Source organism: Lynx canadensis, chromosome E1, assembly GCF_007474595.2.
Source record: "Lynx canadensis isolate LIC74 chromosome E1, mLynCan4.pri.v2, whole genome shotgun sequence".
Lineage (NCBI taxonomy): Eukaryota > Metazoa > Chordata > Mammalia > Carnivora > Felidae > Lynx > Lynx canadensis.
Genome location: NC_044316.2, coordinates 54,533,014 through 54,555,178, shown reverse-complemented (window position 1 = coordinate 54,555,178; position 22,165 = coordinate 54,533,014). Strand labels below are relative to the sequence as shown.

At 43.6% G+C, this 22,165-nt stretch overlaps 1 protein-coding gene across 1 annotated transcript; it reads left to right on the top strand.

The window, feature by feature from the left end:
- The first annotated feature begins 2,341 nt into the window (after nucleotides 1–2,341).
- On the top strand, nucleotides 2,342–20,146 carry JPT1 (Jupiter microtubule associated homolog 1). Its single transcript, XM_030295272.1, has 5 exons — nucleotides 2,342–2,531; nucleotides 11,663–11,805; nucleotides 12,369–12,466; nucleotides 13,360–13,378; nucleotides 19,096–20,146. Exons 1-5 carry the CDS (start codon nucleotides 2,476–2,478, stop codon nucleotides 19,242–19,244), a joined length of 465 nt encoding a protein of 154 aa, XP_030151132.1. The 5' UTR covers nucleotides 2,342–2,475; the 3' UTR covers nucleotides 19,245–20,146.
- Nucleotides 20,147–22,165: the final 2,019 nt, after the last annotated feature.

The following is a 22,165-nucleotide window of genomic DNA, read 5'->3' as shown; positions in this document are numbered from 1 at the left end:
TCAAGAGTCACATGCTATACTGACTGAGCCAGCCAGGCACCCCTGACAATTTTACTTTAAAATACAATGCACCAAACAGGCCTGCTTAAGATGGCCTTGATCAGTTATCTGTCTTATATACTTTATTCTTCTTTACAAATCATTAGAATAAAAGGGTGCCCTGGTACGGATCCCTTACCTTTGAAGCAGAGGTGTTCAGCCCAAGCCACATGGGAAAGCTATCTGTTTAACTTCTTAAAGATACCCATGAGTAGACCCTACCCCACACCCCCCCCTACACTCTCCCGCCCCCCCCCCCCCGGAAATTCCAATTCAGGAGATCTCAGAGGGGGCCTGGCATTCATTTTTGTTCCTTAAAAGCTCATAGGTTATTCTGATGTTCAGCCAGGATGGGGCAGCTCTCATAGAAAGCTTTAGTTTACCAAGTCAACATTCTTAAAATTCTCTCGTTTCAAGCCCTTCACAACAACGTAGAATAGGTGCTGTTAACCCCATTTATAGATGAGGAAGCAAGAGCATAAATGACCTAGAAGTGTCTTTTATGGGAGAAGTGTCTTTTTAAGGGAGCAGAATCAGAACTTAACGGTTTTCAATTTCCAGTCTGGTGTATTGCCCTACCAATCTGTCTTTTACATTACAGGGGATGGAGGAAATAGGGCAAGTCAAGTATGAACTCAAAACTTTAGACCAAAAGGGACCCACCTGAAGATATGTCCAACCCCCTCATTTAATATATAAAAAACAATTTCAGATTGTTAAAAAGTTTGTAATTACTTTCCAAGTATATCTGACAATAAGCATAGCTACTATCACTTTGATGACTTCTTACGTGTGGAGCCAAACACTTTCTATCCATTACTTCATTTACAAGTCTGGAGTTGAAATACTATTTTGTCCTTTTTTTTTACAAATGAGGAAACTAGTGCTCAGAAAAGGTAAGAGTTCAGATTCAAACTCTGGTTTCTCCTATGAGAGCCTGAGAGACCATACTCTACCTCTTAGTCGATAATTATATGACTTACTAGAAGGGTATGTGTGCTCACTGGCCAACTTGGTCTGAAAGGTGTTCTCTTTTTTCAAAAGTTTCAGAAATTTAGGCCCAGTCTTTAAGAATGGGAAGATTTTAGGGGCGCCTGGCTGTCTCGGTCAGTGGGGGGGGGGGCAACTCTCGATCTCAGGGTTGTGTTTCAAGCCCCAGGTTGGGTGTGGAGTTTATTTAAAAATAAAATCTTACAAAAAAAAAAAAAAAAAAAAAAAAAAGAATGGGAAGATTTTAATTCAAATGAGTGGTCAGCACATAAAGACATGATCCATGCCTTTTAGGAGTGAACTTCTCTCTACCTTTCCACGAAAACCCAGGAGAGAGGTTAACCAAGAATATAAACTTCCAAACTGCCAAGAAGGGGGAGGCCACACGGAGTCGAATGTTGTTCAATTTTTATGGAAATACTGAAAAGGGTCTGCCTTGAGGAAACATGCATGACATGGGAAGCCCTCCACTCTTGTTTGCTCAAGACTTTCCCATTACGATCTTGTAAACAGCCATTCTTGAGTCCTCCAAGTGTTGTCTGCATTTGTTGCAGGGATAGATTTACCCAGACAGGTGGAAGAGTCATGACTTAAGGGTTATAAACAGCTGCAGAGGCCAGGCCTGCTCGATAGTCTTGGTAGCAAGGGATGTGACCATTCCCCACCGCCGAGCATTAACCAGCCTTAGAACAGGCCCTCAAATCGGAACGACTGTAATTTTGGTCTAGTACATGCACCACCCCTGACAGCTAAATAGTAACATTAAAATGTGAAGAATTTCCAGTCGTTTTCAAAGGGATCGTCTTGGCTTGCTTTCTGTTGCTGACTCATAGTGCTGCTGCTTTGAGACTGTCATGTTTCCAAACGGGACACACAGTAGGTATTCAATGAATGTCAATTTGCAGCAGTAATTTTCATCCCTTAAGGAGCATGCCCTTACTATCTCACCATGAGTAAGGCAAGTAAGTGAAATGGTCAAGACAAATCTGCCCTGGGCTTGGTGGGGGCTGACCGAGCTTTTCCCTCAGTCAGGTAACTTTTTTAAGTGACAGTGAGCACAACTTGTGCCCAACGCTGGGCAGGTTTGTCCTTTGTCCAATCATCACCAAGATTTGGGGGTGGGGGAGGGGGAACTTCCATAGACCCACCCTGACCAGGAAGGGGGCGGGTTTAGGCCGAGCAGGGCCACCGCAGCCCGTCGGGGTGCCGCCCGATGCTTGGCACTTCAGGGAACCAATAGGAACGAAAGAGCTATTTGAATTGGCCAATACAGGCACGGTGGGGGCGGGTTCTTTTGAGCCTTATAAAGGCTGCGGCCCGTGAGGCAGGCGGTGGCGGAGGCTCCTGCAGCGGTTGCTGGCGTTGCGGTGCGGAGCTGCTCTGCGCCCCTCGGACCCTACCCTCAGCACTCTGCTCCCACGCCAGCCTACCTCGCTCCTCGGCACCATGACCACCACCACCACCTTCAAGGGAGTCGACCCCAACAGCAGGAATAGCTCCCGGTGAGGCTGCGGGGACGCCCCCGCTCGGCGCGGGGCTCGAGGGCAGGGAAGGCCGCCGTCCGGCGGGGCCACGGGGGCAGGGCGGCGGGTCGTTGGCGGTGACGTGCCCTGGCTGTCGCACTCGTGCCCGGCCGGGCGGCGGGGCTCGGCCGTCTGCTCCGTCTTTGTGCCGTCGGGCGAGCCCGTCGCGCCGGCCCCGCCCGACTCCCGCTTCTCCCCCATTCATTCCTCCCCCGGAGCAAGGGGTCGGTCGGGGAGGGCCGGGGCCGCTGGTCCTCGCAGTGCTGCGGGCTTTCGGTAGTCAGGCCAAGCGGACAGGGTTCATTTCCTTCCCTTTGCGGTGCGGCTGACCGGCCCCAGGGCGGTGGTCTTGGCCCCCACGTGCCGGGGCAGCCCCCGGGGCGTCCCGGTCAGGCCCCATTGTCCCACCTCTGGCCACGCGCTCTCGCCTCTGGCCCCGGGCAGGTGGCGGTCCCCCCCCCCCCCCGGTGGCCACCCCCTTCGGCCGCAGCGATTGAGTCTTGCGGGCGCTTATCCACTGGGGCCCGCCCGGCAGGTGGCATTTGTGGTCGGGCGGGGCTGGTCATCGCGACCCCCACGCCCGTCCGGGACCCAACCGTCAGCCCTCTGCGAAGTGCTTCTCCTCTGCTAACAAAGGAAAGACCCCTGCTCCTTCCCCTCCCGCGCCCACCTCCGAACGCAAAAGGGGGGTGAGCCTGTCCGAGTGGGTTTTCTGCGCTCAAACCTTCGGACCTCGGCCTTTGCATCCCACCTCTTTCCCTCCCCCTTTTGACGTTTGTCAAACGAGTTCTTCCCTGGCCCGGGTTCCCTAGCAGGAGGAGGTTTCCTGTTCTTGGGCGGGGCCGGAGACATCCATTGTCTCTTCCGTACTATCTGCACCTGGGATGCCGGGGCCTTTCTGGCCACAGTCGCTACTGCATTAGGGGATGAGGGCACTGGGTGTTTGCACTGGGATCCTTTTCCAAGCCCTTGCCTGACTTGGTGGAAGGGTTTGGAACCGGCGGAAGGTGTCCACATTGTCTCGGCTAATTGCACACTGTTCTCTTTTAAGACGGGATACAGGCATCTCTGGGATCCTGCTCAGGGCTTCTGGAAGCTTAGGTTCCACTTTTTCTAGGCATCTATTCTTCATTGATCACGACCTGCAGTCGTGTGCGGCCAGCCTGGGGGTCCTGGGCAAGTGGCACAAAGGGAGCCATTTTGTGGGGCTAAGAAGACAGCCGTGAAATAGCAGTGCCTCACAGGGGTTGGAGAACTTGGGGACAAAAAGCTGGCTTCAGCAGCGAGGCTTAGGCGGCAGGTTGGAAATGACACCCCTTTTCAACTCATTCCTTTCCCTTATACAATGTAGGAAAGTGGGAAATATTTAAAATAAATTAGTGGGTCCTGGAAGGTTGGGGACCTTGAGGAGGATAGACCTACAAAAATACTGGTCACTCCCTCTTCTGTTGTCATTCTTGCAATGAGATCATTTTTTTTGCCGAGGACACTGGAACACGCCGAACCTTTCTTTTTGTGCCATGCGGTCAACTTTCTGCTGGTCAAACTGTAGTGACTGGAACGTGAAAATTTATACATTATGTAAAAAAAATCAGGTTTCATCTTTTGGGGTTGAGTGTAGTTTAGTGCTTCATAAAAAATTTCAGTAACCAGGTCAAAGGAATCCTCATGCTAGTTTTTTGATATGGATATTCGAAATGTGAGACCAAATGGTTTTGGGTTCTGCAGAATAAATGCTTTTATTCACCTTTTGTCATCAATTTCCCTCCAGTATTGTGATCCTAGGACTGGAGCTTTGTCCTTTTATTTACTTCCTACCTTTACTTCCTCTGTAATCTCACCTAATTTTCCTTCAGTTGTTTCTGCAGTAACATTCTTCTGGCTCCATAAGCACATTGTAAATTTAGTCTGGGACGGGATGATCTGCAAAGATCACATGGGAACTCTGGCATCTAGAGAAAGAAGAAAGAAAAAGTGATTTTTGTTTTTTTTAATTGTTATCCGTGGTACATGGGTCCATTTTTGGTGAGTCTCAAGTAGGTAATCCTGGTTTAGTTACCCTGTGTGGTTCAGAAAGAATAGGAGAAACTTAAAAAATAAAATTGGAATAATTTCTGTCTTATGATCCAAATCCTTTGTTTGGGGATGTCTCACTGTTACAAACGGGCTTTACAACACTGACGTCATCGGAGTAGGTATTACCTGTTCTTGCAAGAGGAACACAGACCTTTAAAAAGTTGGGTGCGCAGAGCTTTGACTTTCTTTTTAAGCTGGTGTTTGGGCACTAGTGTCTTTTTTTCTTTTTTTAAGGCCAAAAAATACTTCCCAGACCATTAGGGTTCTGGAGATTTTCATCTGGCTAATTCATGAGGGTTTAATTACGATGATAAAGGAAAAAAAAATCATTCTAATCTCAAGGGAACAAGTGAATTTTGATTTTATTGACTCTTTGTTGATTTGGGTACAAACAAGGGATAAAAACCTGGTTGCTTCAAACTTTAACATGAGAGAAAGCCTATTAAGAATTTATAATACACCTTTAATTATGATTTAAACCATTTAATTAAGCAAACCTAAAATTATCAACTTTATATAATGTATGCCTGAATACACTTATCTTAATTCATATAATGAAATTAATCCAAGTGGATATTTAATATCTAAAACTTGAAAAAAAAAGTAGAGTTATAAATATTTTACATGTTACCAAAAACACAATGGGTCTCCCCAACCTCCCCTCCCCCCCACCTCCCCGCCCGAGGGGGAAAATAATGACATTTTTATTTAGTGCAATTTCTGTATTGAATTATACTGTGGACACACACAAATCTGTGATCCAGGGGAGGACGCTAGAGGACCTACAGAAGAAATAGAAGACACTCTAAGATTGGAAAACATGGAAACTAATCAAAGCACCAGTACATAGGTGTGTAGGAAAATGAAAGAGAAAATGGCCTTCTGTGCCTCCTGTATTTTAGCACGTTGAGCACTTCCGTGCTGGCCAGAGACTGAGGATTTGGGTTCTGGTCCTCGTCACTGTCAGTTAACTAATGTTGGACAATTTCTTCAGAGGCTCTCGGGGCTTGACTTTGCGCTCTTTAAATTTTTTTTTTTTTTTTTACATTTATTTATTTTTGAGAGACAGAGTGAGACAAAGTGAGAGTGGGGAGGGACAGAAAGAGAGGGAGACACAGAATCTGAAACAGGCTCCAGGCTCTGAGCTGTCAGCACAGAGCCCGATGTGGGGCTCGAACCCACCAACCATGAGATCATGACTTGAGCCGGAGTCAGACACTCAACCGACTGAGCCACCCAGGCGCCCCAGACTTTGCGCTCTTTAAAATGAGGCTGTTGAACTAGACAGAACAGAGCCCAGCAAACAATCACCCAAGGGCTAAACGCAGCAGGTACCTGATTTTTACATTTATAAATGGTTGCAAAAAAAAGATTCATTTCATGACTTGTGGAAATTATAGGAAAGTCAGATTGCAGTGTCTGTAAATAAAGTTTTATTGGAAAACAGCTGCACTCGTTTGTTTGCATGTTGTCTGTGGCTGCCTCTGTGCCACATGACAGACCCCAATAGTTACAAAATACTGCATGATCCACAGGCCAAAAATATTTACTCTTGGGCACTTCACACCAGAAGCCATCCTTTCCTCCGTGTTCTACCTGGTATTCTTTGAGCCTATGGAGAGCTCTACTAGTCTGCTTTATGGAGGAGGTTGAGGTTTAAGAGATGGGCCCGGTTTTGAGGGATGCTTGAGGAAAGGGTGGAGAGTGCTCTAGGCAGGAGTAAAGATGGGAGTAAATACCCCAAAGTGGAGATAAACCAGAACTGTTCTGGGGAACAGTGAGAAAATGACTGGATTGGTGAAGAAGCTGGTAAGAACTAGATACGGTTGAGAGGCCATGTTGATAGTTTGTCACGTTACCTTGCATCTCTGCTGGCTTGTGGCTAGTGGCCACACGGGAAGAAGAGTCAGTGTTAGGGAGTCCAGGCCAGGGTGTCAGCAGAGGAGCCACGATTACTGCTGAAAGATCCAAGGGGACACGGATGTCCACAAATGATCACATGCAGTGGCCAGTAGGAAAATTAGTACTGTCAAAAGAAAGATTGTCAGGGAGGGGAGCTTGGACTTCCGCTCAGGTCACAATCTCACGGTTGGTGGGTTCGAGCCCCACATCAGGCACTATGCTGACAGCTCAGAGCCTGGAGCCTGCTTCGGATTCTCTCTCTCTCTCTCTCTCTCTCTCTCTCTCTGCCCCTCCCCAGCTTGTATGCTCACGCTCTCTCTCTCTCTCTCTCTCTCTCTCTCTCTCTCTGCCCCTCCCCAGCTTGTATGCTCATGCTGTCTCTCTCTCTCCCTCTCTCTCTCTCTCATTCTCGCTTAAAAAAAATGAATAAATGTTAAAAAAAATAAAGTTAAAAAAAAAAGAAAGATTGTCAGGGAATTCTGGAACCCAGAAGGAGTCTTTGAAAGAATTTTAGATTAGTGGCAATACAGAAAAATATGAAGTATAAAAAAGGACATTGAAATTCACCTGAAATCCTATCTGAGAGCACAAACCCTGGATGCCATTGTGGTGTGGGTACTTCTCAGGCCTTTATGTCTATGATGCTAATAGCTACGACTGCTGCCTTCTAAGCACAGTATATTGGATATTCTTAGAATAGTCTTATGAGGCAATTACTACCAACCTCTTTTGGTAGAAGATAAAAGCAGGGGCCACTGGGTGGCTCAGTTGGTTGAGCATCTGACTCTTAATTTCACCTCAGGTCATGATCTCAGGGTTGTGGGATTAAGGCCATGTTAGGCTCCGTGCTGAGCATGGAGCCTGCTTAAGGTTCTCTTTTTCCCTCTTTCTCTGCCCCTTTCCTCTAAAAAACTGCTCTCTCTTTTAAAACAAAAACACAAACAAAAGAACATTGGAAGAGAAAAGCAAAACAAAAGTCAAGCAGTTTATCTAAGATCACACAACCAGATAAATTTATCTCTGTACACGTCATTTTATGTAACACGTCATTGGGCTTATGTTTGTCTTCCAGCGTTTTTCATTCACTGTGTTTTGGGTAACTTTTCATATCCACTAATGAAGGTAACTCTCACCCTAATGTATACAGCTTTCTGTTGTGTGGACATGCTTTGATAATTAAGCCTTTGCTAATGGACAGTTAGGGTATTCCCAAATTTATTTGTAGATGAACATTTTTAAAGGAGTATCCTTGTATATATATCTGGTTATCTAATTAGGGCAATTTCTGGAAGTAGAAATGCTGGTTCGTATAAAAAGCAAACAGTTGACACATATTATCAAAATGTCCTTTAGAAAGTTTGTACAGGGACACCTGGGTGGCTCAGTCTGTTAAGCGTCTGACTTCAGCTCAGGTCATGATCTCACAGTTCGCGAGTGGGGACCCGAATCAGGCTCTCTGCTGTCAGCGCAGATCCTGCTTGGGATCCTCTGTCTCCCTCTCTTCTGCCCTTCTCCCACTGGTGAGTGTGCGTGCTCGCTCGCATGCTCTCTCTCTGCCAAAAATAAATATTAAAAAAAAAAAGTTTGCAAACAAAAGTTTGTACAAATGTGGTCCTAGTCTTGAAGAAAAGGGCTTTATTTCTAAGTACAAGATGAAAGCCAGAAACTGTGAAAAGATGGACGAATTAAACTTGGCAAAAATACACATAATCAACAAAGGATAACATCACTAGTATATGAAATGCTCTCAAAAAATAAGTAAAAGAGGGTGCTTGGGTGGCTCAGTCAGTTAGACATCCGACTCTTGATTTCAGCTCAGGTCATGATCTCATGGTTCGTGGGTTCAAGCCCCATGTGGGGGCTCTGTGCTGACCACACGGAGCCCGCTTGGGATTCTCTCTCTCTCCCTTTCTCTCTGCCCCTCCTCTCCTCTACCCTCTTCTCTCTCAAAATAAATAAATAAACTTTAAAAAAAATACATAAATTGAATAAATAATTTTGCCTAGCTGGAACTTACTTTGGTAAATAAAATGAGTGAGGGATATGTTTTGTTTTATCAAAATGATTAGTCAGCCAATGCAGTTTTTCCCACTGATCTAACATTTACTCCAGTGGCAGTCATTCTGAGAGAGAACTCTTATCTTGACAGAATTCTGAGGAGAAACTGGCAAACTCTTAATTGTGGTAAGAATTGTTAATAGATTCACTCATTAAGTGCTAAAACATACTTAGGGGAGCCTGGGTGGCTCAGTCAGTTAAGTGTCTGACTTCAGCTCAGGTCTTGATCTCAAGGTCCGTGAGTTCGAGCCCCGTGTCGGGCTCTGCTCACAGCTCAGAGCCTGGAGCCTGTTTGTGATTCTGTGTCTCCCTCTCTCTGCCCCTCCCCCACTCGCGCTGTCTTTCTCTCAAAAATACATTAAAAAAAATTTTTTTTACATACTTAAAAATCAGATTTGAACAACTCATTAGCAAGCTTGATCCTAGTAGACATATAGAACATTAACAAATACACATTCTTTTTAAGAATATATAGATTTATAGAATTGAGTACATATTAGGCCATAAATCACATCTCATCACATTTCAAAGGATTCGTATCATACAGACTGTTGTCTGTGTTGTAGTTAAAAACTAGAAATTAATAAACCAGAAAGACCCCTGTGTTTGGAAACTGATACATGTACTTCTAAATAATGTATGGGTCAAAGAAGAAAATAATGGGAAGGAGAAAATATTTAGAGTGGAACAATAGTTAAAAAAACAAAACTTGGAATGCCTTTAGAGGGGCACTTAGGAAGGCATTTATGCTGTAAGTGTTTAATTTTTCCTTTTCTTATTTTTAAAATTTATTTTTATCTTTTTCACTGTTTTAAAAAGTTTAAATTTTAGTTGACGTGCAGTGTGGTATTGGTTTCAGAAGTCATTGATTCAACAGTTACATACAACACCCAGTGCTCATCACAAGTGTTCTCCTTAGTACCCAGCATCCATGTAGCCCATCGTCCCACCCACCTCCCTCTGTCAACCCATAGTTCTCTATCACTAAGAGTCTCTTGTGGTTTGTTTCCCTCTTTTCTTTTTCTTCCCCCCTCTTCCCATATGTTTCCTTTTCTTTTCTAATATAAGGAGCTGTGTTTGCAAATGACAACTGTTCTTTATTTGGAAACTTGAATAAAATGGACATCCTCCTAGAAAAATATTTTTCAAACTGACTTAAGAAGAAATAGAAAACCAGACTACTCCTGTCTCCAGTAATAGAATTGAATCTGTAGTTAGAAAATCTTTCCTTCCATAAAACCATCTCCATTTTCTATGTTTTGAGCAGTGACAGGACAAATTAAATTGAGTTCTTCCAGGGATGGGACACGTTGGTCAAGCCAAGCAGGAAGCTTTGGAAATGGACAAGTGCCGGGTTTCCTTGCTGAACCGAAAGCTATAGAGTCCAAAGGTGCCTGGTTATCGAACATTCTGTGAATCTTAACACCAGTTTCTCATACGGACTTCCTCCTTGTGGCTAATTGTTCATGTTTTCTAGTGAGAATACTGTGGTGCAAGTGTATGAATGGGGCTCGCTGGCGATGCCTAGATAGGAAGAGACTAGTATCGCTCTCCATGGGCTTCTAAATTGGTCAACTTTTTTATATGTATAATCTTCCATTTTTAATTTTGGTGAAAATAAAAATGGAAATGCTTTCTGAATAAATAACAAGATATGCTTCTAAACTTTTTTGCAAATACATCCAGCTGATCCTATTAGGCAAGGTCTGTTAGGTCTTTTGCCATTATCTAAAAGGGGACGTCAGCCAGGCTGTTATTTGTGATAACTTTCAGGCTTTTTCAGCTGTCTTCATGTCAGAAGACCTTACTACAAATATTATAAAACAGCATTTTGTATCTTAACATCCAGTGTTGAATTTTTAAAAACTTTCAGTTTTTTAATTGAGAATAATCTATTAGTCTCAGGTGTACAACATAGTGATTCGACAATTCTATACATTTATGAAATGCTAACCACGATAAATGCAGTCCTCATACAAATTTATTATATTCTTGACTGTATTCCCCATGCTGTACTTTTCAGCCCCATGATGTATTTATTTTATAACTGGAAATCTGTATTTCTTAATCCCCTTTACCTGGTTCACCCACCTTCCTACCTGTCTCCCTTCTGGCATCCACCAGTTTTTTCTCTGTGTGATTGTTTCTAGTTTTGTTTTTTAATGTTTTGTTTATTTTTGAGAGAGAGAGAGAGAGAGAGAGTGAGCGGGAGTGCGTGCATGTGGGGGAGGGGCAGAGAGAGAGGGAGACGGAGAAGCCAAAGCAGGCTCTGTGCTGTCAGCGCAGAGCCTGATTCAGGGCTCACACAAACTGTGAGATCATGACCTAAGCTGAAGTCAACACTTAACCAACTAAGCCACCCAGGCGCCCCATTTCTGTTTTTTTTGTTTGTTCATTTGGTTTTTTAGGTTCCACATATAAGTGAAATCATGTAGTATTTGACTGTTTCTGTCTGACTTATTTCATTTAGCATCATACCCTGTACATCCGACCATGTTGTCTGAAATGGCAGGGTTTCATTCTTTTTTATGGCTGAGCTGAGTAATATCCATTTTCTTTATCCGTTCATCTATCAGTTGACACGTAGGTTGCTTCCATATCTTGGCTATTGTAAATAAGGCCGCAGTAAATGTAGGGGTGTATATATCTCTTCAAATTAGTGTTTTTGTTTTCTTTGGGTAGATATCCAAAAGTAGCATTACTGGATCATATGGGATTTCGATTATTAATTTTTTCAGGAAACTCCATACTGTTTTCCACAGTGGCTGCACCAGTTTACATTCCCACCAGCAGTGCACAAGGGTTCCTTTCTCTCCACATCCTTGTCAACACTTACTTCTTGTCTGTCTGCTACTAGGCATTCTGACTGATGTGATCCAGTGCTGACTTTATACCACAACAGAATCAGTTCCCTTTTCCCATTAGCAGCTCTCTCTTGGAGGGGGTGGGGTGGGTGGGTGGGTAGGAGGAATGAATGGGTGAGGGAAATGAATTTGAAAGGTGTTTGAAAACATTTACGCTGAGAAATGTTTTGGCATGATCTGAAATGGATGTTTTTTGCCATTACTCCCAAGGGTTTTGCGGCCTCCAGGTGGTGGATCCAATTTTTCATTAGGCTTTGATGAACCAACAGAACAACCCGTGAGGAGGAACAAAATGGCCTCTAGCATCTTTGGGACACCTGAGGAAAACCCCCCTTCATGGGCCAAGTCAGCAGGTACTGCTTATATGTGTGACCACTGATCAAAGGTACAGACCCAGCATGAATAACTAGTTGGTTTTGTGCTGAGGAGCAAAATCTAGCCCAACCATAATGAGATCAACAACAGTTAAGTCTCGTCACTGGAGGAAAGCCTGGGAGAGGGGTCAGAATAGGGATTGAAGTCAAATTGGGCTATTTGGTTCCTCTGTAGAATTTTTTTTATAAATTTTTTTTTTTCAACGTTTATTTATTTTTGGGACAGAGAGAGACAGAGCATGAATGGGGGAGGGGCAGAGAGAGAGGGAGACACAGAATCTGAAACAGGCTCCAGGCTCTGAGCCATCAGCCCAGAGCCCGACGCGGGGCTCGAACTCCCGGACCGCGAGATCGTGACCTGGCTGAAGTCGGACGCTTAACCGACTGCGCCACCCAGGCGCCCCTCTGTAGAATTTTTAAGCTCTCGCTTAACCTGTTTGCTCATTTTTTGATACAAGACTAACATGAACATCATTCACAAAAGAAGTGTTTTGCTTTCGGTCTTTCTGTCATAGTCCTTAAGAAAGTATGTTTTAATTCAGGTGCCAAGTCTAGTGGTGGCAGAGAGGATTCTGAGTCATCTGGACCCCAGAGAAGGAACTCTTCTGAAGCAAACTCTGGAGACTTCTTAGATCTGAAGGTCAGTGTGACAACACAGGGTTGGGGGGGGAAAGAAAGGCTTTGAGGTTAATCCGGTTTGGAAATTGACTTCCTTCCTATTGTAATAAGAGCTTCAGTTCTGTCACTAGAGCCTTACATAGAGGTGACTAGGGAAGGGCCTGAGGCCATACTGGTGCTGGAAGATCCATAAAGAGAAAAGTCAGAAAACTGAAGTGACATGCCTTTTCTACCAGTTGGATCAGTCTCTCTCTTTTCACTATCGATTTTGGGAACTTCTGGATCACACTTCCTACCTAAGTGGTATATAGTAGCGTGTGTGAGGTCAAAGACCTGACGAACGTTGCCCAGTTGTTCTGAGCTGAACTCGAGGAGACTGCAGCCTGGGTGTTATCATCAGTTGTCTGCAGAGGAACATGATCCCAATGTCCCCAGGCAGGTGTCTGGAAGCCTGGTAGGGTGGCCTCCTAAGTAGGGCCCTCTGAGCACACAGTGGTGTCAGCCGTCCCAGTGTGGAACCCTCTTAATGGACTTTGGAATTTATAGAGGCCCCTCAACAGCTAGATAAGGAAAAAGGAAAGGGAGCATGGAAAAATAAACTTACCAGTTTCACATTCTGATAAAAGATCCTCTGAAATGCTAATTGATATTAGGCCATCGGTGTAAATGTTAAGGTTTTTTTGGTGTGTTGGGTATTGCTGGCACCGGGGCAATTTGTCATGCAGCAGTTTTGTATAGCATTGTCCCAAAGTCAGTATAAAGGTTGTAATGTAATTGTGTTGTGGCCTGACCCTGAACTTGACTGCATCAAAATGAACTTCCACGTTTGGTTTCAAATAGTAGCCTCTCAGAACTGTGACTGCTTTATTTGTTACAAAATTAAAATCTGAAGTAAAATTTTCTTTTCTTTTCCAGGGAGAAGGCGACATTCATGGTGAGTCCTTCTGAAGTACACATTTCTGGTTCTGTAAATGGTTTTAGAATAGAGCGGAATTTTTCTTGAAATAGTGTCTTGGGGAGTGAAACCTGGCTTTGCCCCAAGGGCCAGCATAGCATACCCTGGGTGGAGAGCAAAGAAACACAAAACTGGGAAGTTAGCAAACATGGCCACATGTGTGTCCGCCGCAGTGAGAGCAAGGCCGGGAATGCACAAGAAAGGAAAAATGGAGAGTCCTTCACAGATATGTGTGCAGTAGTCGGGCTGGTGGGTGTTCCTGTTAATGAGAGCTTTTTAGTAAAAGGCTCTGGCATTTCAAGCTTGGCACACAGCATTTAATTTACAAACTTTGTTTGATTTTACACTGAGGTGCTTATTCAGCAAGACGTTGGCAACTCTGTGATCTCGTGGCTGATGATTTAGGAGGCAGATATAAATTTTCATCCATGTTACCAATTATATGTGGAAATGAGCTATAATCATTTCTTTAATGATGTTAAGTCTTTGAAGTATTTATTGGCACTTCCTTAACAAGTGCCAGAGAATGACTATTGCATGTAACGAAAGGCATAAGTGTGTCGGGCAGCAGGAATCGGGTGAAAGTTGACTCGGTGAAATGCAGCAGTCAGAAGGCCCTCTGGTCTGGAAGGAAGACCATTACATTTTGTGAGGCAGTCTTCCCGTGAAACAAGTGTTGAGGAGCCAGACTCCTCTTCTGCCCTCTCACACAGCGTTTCTTTCTTTTAAAAACAAAATTTTTTTAACGTTTGTTTATTTATTTATTTATTTATTTATTTATTTATTTATTTATTTTTTAACGTTTATTTATTTTTGAGACAGAGAGAGACAGAGCCTGAACGGGGGAGGGGCAGAGGGAGAGAGGGAGACACAGAATCCAAAGCAGGCTCCAGGCTCTGAGCTGTCAGCACAGAGCCCGATGCGGACGGGGCTCAAACTCACAGACTGCAAGATCATGACCTGAGCCGAAGTCTGATGCTTAACCGACTGAGCCACCCAGGTGCCCCACAGACAGCGTTTCTTGATGGGCACGGTGGGAAGAGAGTCTGTTGGGCCTTTGTGAGAGTTACCTGGGTTCTTCCTCCGTGAACAAATCACTTTCTCACTGGATTGAAGATGTATTAGCTATTGTTCATGTCCAGTGTGTTCTGTCTGAAAAGACTCTTCTGGAGTTTAGAAAAAAAAAAAAATCTTGGAAGTCTTTTCAGTTCTGCTGCTTTTCATATTCTGAAATACTTCCACTAGCAGACCTTACTTAGCAAGAATTAGCTAATCCTTAGTCACTACTTTTGGGCAATGGATATAGTTACGAATTTGGGAAGCCTGGAGAAGGATGAGAGGGCCTTGATGGAGTTATAAAAAAAAAAAAAATGTGTCACTTGACGTGCTACTAGTAATTCTCTCCCAGCTCATTTTTTTTTTTCAGATTCTTCAGGTGAGTAGCACACTCATGAAATTGTCATGAAATGACAAGGGGCACAATGATTCAAGATCCATCTGGGGGAGTAGAGGTCAACCCCGATTCTGTTGCCAAATTTACTTCGAAGCCAAGCTATTCTGCTTGGTTTAAGATAGATTTGGTTTGGATATAAGGAAGATTGCCGTTCTCTCTTAGAGAATTAAACCTAGGGATGGCTAAAGGGAGCAGTGGGAAATCTGCAGCAGAGGGAGTAGGTCCGCAGAATTTAGGTACAAGTCTTTCCTGCCTTTAGGCAAGTTAGTCTGCTGCATCTCTTGCTGTTCTGATTCTTTCACCCTCGTAATGAACCACTTTATCATTTATCCTGATGTAGGTATCTGTTCAGTGCCTTGTTGATTTGCCAAAGAAGAAAGACAAGTCAGGAGTATATTAGATGTGTATTATGGTGAAGTGTTTGTTTAAAGTCCCATTTTTCAGTCATTAGATTCAACAAGCAAAAGCTTTCTCAGTCAATCCTGTATAAGTTTCTAAAGCCTCTCAGTTCCTGTACTTATTACTTCATTACAGACTAAGGGGACGTAGTAACAGACTAGTCTCTGTTCTTTTTGGCTGGAGCATTTCTGACTAGACAAAGGAGCATTTATTTATTAAAAATGTTTATTTATTGGGGGGGGGTGTGGGGCAGAGAGAGAGGGAGAAAGAATCCCAGGCAGGCTCTGAGCTGTCAGTGCAGAGCCCAATGCAGGGCATGAACTCACAAACCATGAACTCATGACCTGAGCTGAAGTCCAAAGCTTAACCAACTGAGCCACCCAGGTGCCCTGACAAATTTGAGCATTTATTTTTTTTTTATTAAAAAAATTTTTTTAATGTTTGTTTATTTTTGAAAGAGACAGAGCATGAGTGGGGGAGGGGCAGAGAGAGAAGGGGATACAGAATCTGAAGCAGGCTCCAGGCTCTGAGCTGTCAGCACAGAGCCCAGTGTGGGGCTTGAACTCAAAAACCGCGAGATCATGACCTGAGCCAAAGTTGGATGCTTAACCGACTGAGCCACCCAGGTGCCCTGACAAAGGAGCATTTAAATTAAGGCCTACTGTTGTTTATCCTCCAGATGTGCTTTTTTTCTTTTTCGGCATGTTATCTAGTGAAAGACAAAACAGTTCCTTTAATAATGAAAGACGGGGGATACCTGGATGGCTCAGTCTGTTAAGCATCAGACTCTTGATGTTGGCTCCAGTCATGATCTCATGGTTTGTCAAATCAAGCCCCGCGTCAGGCTCTGCACTGCGAGTGTGGAGCCTGGTTGGGATTCTCTCCCTCTCCCCCCACTCTCTCTTCCCCTCTCCTGATCATGCACGTGCTCTCTCTCAAAATCAAAACAAAACAATAACAACAAAAAAAACTTAAAAAAAATAATGAAAGACAAATATAAGAATGGTAGGTGTGAGCTTGATTTATCCAAAAATCAGTAGGAAATAAATGATCACGGTAGAGCTGCAAGGTAATGTTTTGTCCTTTAGAAGTACTCATAACTGCTTGATCCAGGCAGACAATGGATACCTGTGAGAGCCTGTGCAGCGGTGAGGCCAAGTCCTAGTAGCAGCAATGAAATTGCTTGAACTGATAGGCTGGCTGGCTCAAGTGGAACTCATGCCCCGTATTTGTCCATCTTGGATTATTTCAAATCATGGGTTTTGGGGTTTTGTTTGTATTTGTGGTAAATGGGACATATTTTTCTAGGTTATTCACGGGACACTTATCAGAAGACTTGGGTTCTCAGTGTTGATGCATTTAATCCTGCTTCCCGTGCAAACAAGAATGTAGCAACAGGAAATTAAGGCGTGACCCTTTCTCACCAAGCTTTAAGTTAATTATGAGGGCTGTCATTCTGGAAAGCTCCATACTGATTTTTACTTGTAGTTCAATACTATAGAACATCATATGTGTTATGTTACTTCTATAGAATGTCATAAAAATTCTTAAAAGGAAATGTCAGGGGCGCCTGGGTGGCGCAGTCGGTTAAGCGTCCGACTTCAGCCAGGTCACAATCTCGCGGTCCGTGAGTTCGAGCCCCGCGTCGGGCTCTGGGCTGATGGCTCAGAGCCTGGAGCCTGTTTCCGATTCTGTGTCTCCCTCTCTCTCTGCCCCTCGCCCGTTCATGCTCTGTCTCTCTCTGTCCCAAAAATAAATAAACGTTGAAAAAAAAAAAAGAAGGAAATGTCAAAAGCAGCAGTAGCATATTTCTGAGATTTTGTTGAGTTTCTCATTGAAGACTTCTTCCCCCTTGGACTTCTCAGTATCAGTTCGCTAAAACTTGGTACAGGTGCTTTTAGGAACATGAGCTTTTAATGGTTAGTCTTTGGGGAACTTAAAGTACATTTTTTCAAAATTAGAACTTTTCATCAGTGTCAAATATGAGGGCCATATGAATTTCTTAAATGGTATAGATCATAACCAGTATTTCTGTTTCACTGCTTCCAGGGCTTTGGAACACCTTAATCTAGGGGAGGAGGGAATAAATGTCTTTAAACCTTAAGGTAGTTTTCTCCCAAGTTTTATGAATTAGTGTTTGGTTTCTTACACTAAAGTTGCCTTTGTGTGTGTGTATGAGAGAGAGAGATTGAGGAGAAGAGATTTTAATTCTATTTTTTTTTTTTTTTTTTTTAGCATTTATTTTGAGAGAGATAGTACATGCATACATCCAAGCAGGGGAGGGACAGAGAGAGAGAATCCCAGCAGGCTTCATGCTGTCAGGGCAAACAGAGCCCATCTCGGGGCTCGATCTCGTGAACTGTGAGATCATGACCTGAGCAGAGATCAAGAGCTGGGCACTTAACCAACTGAGCCACCCAGGCACCCCAAGAAATTTTATTCTAAAAATTTTTTTAAATGTTTTATTTATTTTTGAGAGCTACAGAGCACAAGTTGGGGGAGGGGCAGAGAGAGAGGAAGACACAGAATCTGAAACAGGCTCCAGGCTCTGAGCTGTCAGCACAGAGCGCAATGCGGGGCTTGAACTTGGGAACGGTGAGATCACGACCTAGGCCAAAATCAGATGCTTGACCGACTGAGCCACCCAGATGCCCTACGAGATTTTATTCTAAAGCAGGTGTGAGATTATGCAACTGAATTGAGACCTGGAATTTTACTGTCACTTTGGACTTTGAACAAAGACTTCCATATTTTGGAAAATGCCTCATTAAGAATATATATTTGTTGGGAATTTCACAGATTAGTGAATCATCAAGCAGTCTCTAGGATGCTGGATAATAGTACACTAATTCTGAAGCCTTTAACATGGAAAGTACCTAGTTAATATATATGGGAGTGATCTAATTAATGGAGATATTACTAATCAGTAGGGGAAAGGTAGACTCTAATAAATGATGTTGGTACTATGGGTTATCTTTGTGGTTAGAAAAAGAAATCAGGCTCACCTAGTAATCATGGAAATGTAACATGAAACAGGAATGAAATAATATTTCACCCATCAGTTTGGCAAATTTTAAAGTGAGGTGGTTATCAAATGATGGATGTGCAAAGGTGTACAGACAGCACAGTCTGACACAGGTTAGGGGTAGAATGTGGCACAGCCTCCTCTAGGGAGGGCGATGCATAGTGTCTGTTCAGATTGAAGATGGTAGCCCTTGTTTCCCCGTGGGCACCTTTGCCAGTCTATATACATTCCAACTTTGTTTGGAATGGTTGGGTCGGTTCCAGTTTTCATGACTAGTACAGCTAATGCAGTACTGTATTATATCAAATATATTGAATCATGTGATAAAATACTATAAAGGAGTTAAGTAGGGTAAATTATGACCATGTGTATAAATATGGGTAAATTTCCGAGTGTAAAAAAAGGAAGTTGGTATCAGTACAACAACAACAAAACCCAGAAGTATATATTATCTCTTGGGAATAAAGTACACTTATAAGTAAGTATAACAGAGGGGCTAGAATGGACACAATTCCGAGTAGGGCCTCTGGGAGTCAGAAGAAGAGACCCACACGGAGGTGGACTTCTAATTTAAAATACTACATCTTCATATATTTGTACAATTTAGAAATGAGCACACACAGAAAAAGGCCTGGGGACAAATAAGGCAAAACACTAAGTGGTTAGTTTTGGGTTGTGGGAACATGGGTGAATGATTCTTGTCTTATATATCTCTAGGTATGATTTAAACCATCCTCTAAAAAAAAAAAAATCTTAAGACTCTCCATCTTTCCTAGAAATAGTTGCTTAGTAAGCCTGAACCTCCTTCTATTTTTCTAGAAAATGTGGACACAGATTTGCAGGCCAGCCTGGGGCAGAGCGAGGAGAAGCCCGTGCCCGCTGCCCCCGTGCCCAGCCCGGTGGCCCCGGCCCCAGCGCCGTCCCGAAGAAATCCCCCTGGCGGCAAGTCCAGCCTCGTCCTGGGTTAGCTCTGACTCTCTTGAACTCTGTCGTTTTATTTGTTTGTTTTCTCCATGCTTGTGAACTGCACAACTTGAGCCTGACTGTACATCTTTTGGATTTGTTTCATTAAAAAAGAAGCACTTTATGTACTGCTGTCTTTTTTTTTTTTTTTTCTTTAAGAACAGGTTTCTCTTTATCTGTCCTGATTCCTCCGGGTCTGTAGGCCATGGCATGAGTGTTTTCTAGTAGTAGATTGGAGGGAAAGTTTTGTGACACTTAGTATGGTGTTTTTAAGAATAATCTGGTTCCAAATGTGTTAGAGGATCTTTTGTACTGAGGTTTTTAAAACCCTTTTCTTGTCAGCTTTACTTGGGTTTACCAAGCCTTGATTGGGCAGACCAGTAAACAGTCCACAGGCATGTTCCTTCAGGCCCCCAAACACAGGGTTGTCTTTATGCCAAACCTACTCATTGTAGCCCTACCTTGTCCGTGCCCTTTGCTAAAAGCATCTTCCTGTGCCATATGGAACAGTAGAGGTCTGTGCCTCATGCCTTGCTGCCTGCAAAGCAAAAAAAAAACAAAAACAAAAACAAAAACTGCCTTTTTAATTTTTGAACCTTAAGAAATAAGCCAGATACTAACTCAACTAGCTGATGAGCTAAGCCTGCTGCTGTCTTGCAGAGGAAGGCTTCGATGTGCACTCAAACTGACAAATTTCCAAGTGGTAAAGCAAGTGAGGGCGGTGGCCACACAGAAGTGGGTCTTCGTCATGAACAGACCTCAAGGGGGCAGTGCTCTTCTTAGATAACTTGAAGCCGTGTGCATGATGCTGGTGCTTGACCATGAACTGAAGTCTCATCCTTAACATGTGTGTTGTACTTCACAATCCTGGACTGTTGCTCAAAGTAAACAATGTGCAAATTTGGAACATCGTGTCCTGTGTCATCTTTTTGAGATCGTTTCACTGTTCTACCTGTTCAGTTGCTTTTTTCTTTACTATAAATCCTGTTGCCCAAGAACCGATGAGTCACTAAAGTTAAAGACTATTGGAAGGCCCAGAGAAGTAAGTGGGCTTCTGTCAAAAGAGAACAGGTTTACAGTCATAGCAGGAGTTCAAAATGCCAAAAAGATAGTTAACTGATACCTGTGCTAATAAAATACAGGGATACGGATAAATGATAAAATATTTATTAGGTAATATATTAAAACAAATTTTTTTTTCAACGTTTTTATTTTTGGGACAGAGAGAGACAGAGCATGAACGGGGGAGGGGCAGAGAGAGAGGGAGACACAGAATCGGAAACAGGCTCCAGGCTCCGAGCCATCAGCCCAGAGCCTGACGCGGGGCTTGAACTCACGGACCGTGAGATCGTGACCTGGCTGAAGTCGGACGCTTAACCGACTGCGCCACCCAGGCGCCCCTAGGTAATATATTTTAGACTCTTGTACCCACTCTCTGTGCTGGGCAGTAACATGTAAGTTTTTAAGTCCTCTCCTCCATCAAGGTGCTTCTCAATGGTGGGTGGCTACAGAAGAGCACTCCAAAGGAAGGGGAGGAGGATCTGAGCGGACAGAAGAGAGGAAAGCTCTTTGCGTTCAGGCAGAAGGTTCCAGACCAATATGCTATATTTATATTAAATGTCCAAATTGGGCATTAAGACTTGGCTTTTAGGTCTAGTTGCACTACTACCCAACTGTGTTCTTTAGGCTTGTCATCTTGGATCCAGTTTCCTATCTTAAAAAGTAAGACCGTTGAGACGATGAGCATAACCACTGGCTTCATTTGAACTATTGGGACATTTCTTTGGGAAGAATAGATTCAGGGGGTAAAGTTTTTCTCCCTTAAGGTGCAAAGGAAGCATTTGCAAAATGGAGAATCAACAGCTTTGGTATAGGATCTGTCTGATTTTATGAAAACAGGTTAGCTCTGCAAATACTAGCCTGAGTTATGGTTTCTATTGGAGCCTCTTTGGAGGTAGGGAACCTGTCTGTACCCTTCTCTCTCTAATGGTGGGGATCCTGGAAAAGAGATGTCCCTGATTTGTGTCACACTTGTACCTTGGCTTTAAGTTTTTATTTTTTGAAGATAAGTGCCTAATCAAAATTCAAGTGTTGTGAGGGAGGGACAGCTCTGCCAATCATTCAGATACTATCAGAACAGATTTTATGAAATTCTATGTAACATGTTTGCTAAGGGTGTTAAATTTTCTACTTAGAAAGCTTAGGGTTTACAAAGTGGAGTTGAATGATTTTATGATGATGGCAGAACAATCAGTATTTCGTTGACACTTTGGCCTGGGTATAAACTGGGTATAAACCCAGTTTGTGTGACTTGAATGGGAAGGAGGGGGAACACTGGAGGACTCACTATTGCCTACAGCGATTGTACCTCTTCTTGAGAGTTTTTTAATTACATCACTTTAGAAGGAGAGGCTAGTCTCCCCTTTATAATGTGTTTCAACATTGGTTTGGAAGTACTGGGTGCTCAGATGGGGAACTAGAGGAAGATGGGTCACTTAATCAAATCTGAGTTTATGGTTTGTAGGAAAATGTATTTGGACGTAGTCAGGAAGTTGAGAAAAATCTACAAAGGAGCGTCAACAAAACTTAGCCATGTTAGGCATTTTCTAGAGGGGGCTGTAACTGCCAATTCTAGAACAGCGGTGTCCCTTCCACAGAAAGGACCTCCTCCGATTACCTGAGCTTGTTGGAAATCGTGTCCTCTGGGTGGGACTGGATGCATAAAGTGGATGCTCCCAACTCTGGTTTATGAGTTTAGGAGCTCTACTCACACGAGTCAGGGGTCTTCAGCAGTCATTCACTCCAAAGTTACTGAGAGCCCCCATGATTCGGGCCTCAGGGAGTTCTGGCCCGGGATCCGGCGTGATCCTGTGCCCTGTCCCACAAGCAGGGAGGGCAGAGTTGTGCCGGTGGCCCCGGGACTCGC

Coding starts and splice junctions, on each gene's coding strand:
- JPT1 (XM_030295272.1), top strand. CDS start 2,476: ATGACCACCACCACCACCTTCAAGGGAGTCGACCCCAACAGCAGGAAT. Junction 2,532..11,662: donor AACAGCAGGAATAGCTCCCG/GTGAGGCTGCGG, acceptor ATTACTCCCAAG/GGTTTTGCGGCCTCCAGGTG. Junction 11,806..12,368: donor TTCATGGGCCAAGTCAGCAG/GTACTGCTTATA, acceptor GTTTTAATTCAG/GTGCCAAGTCTAGTGGTGGC.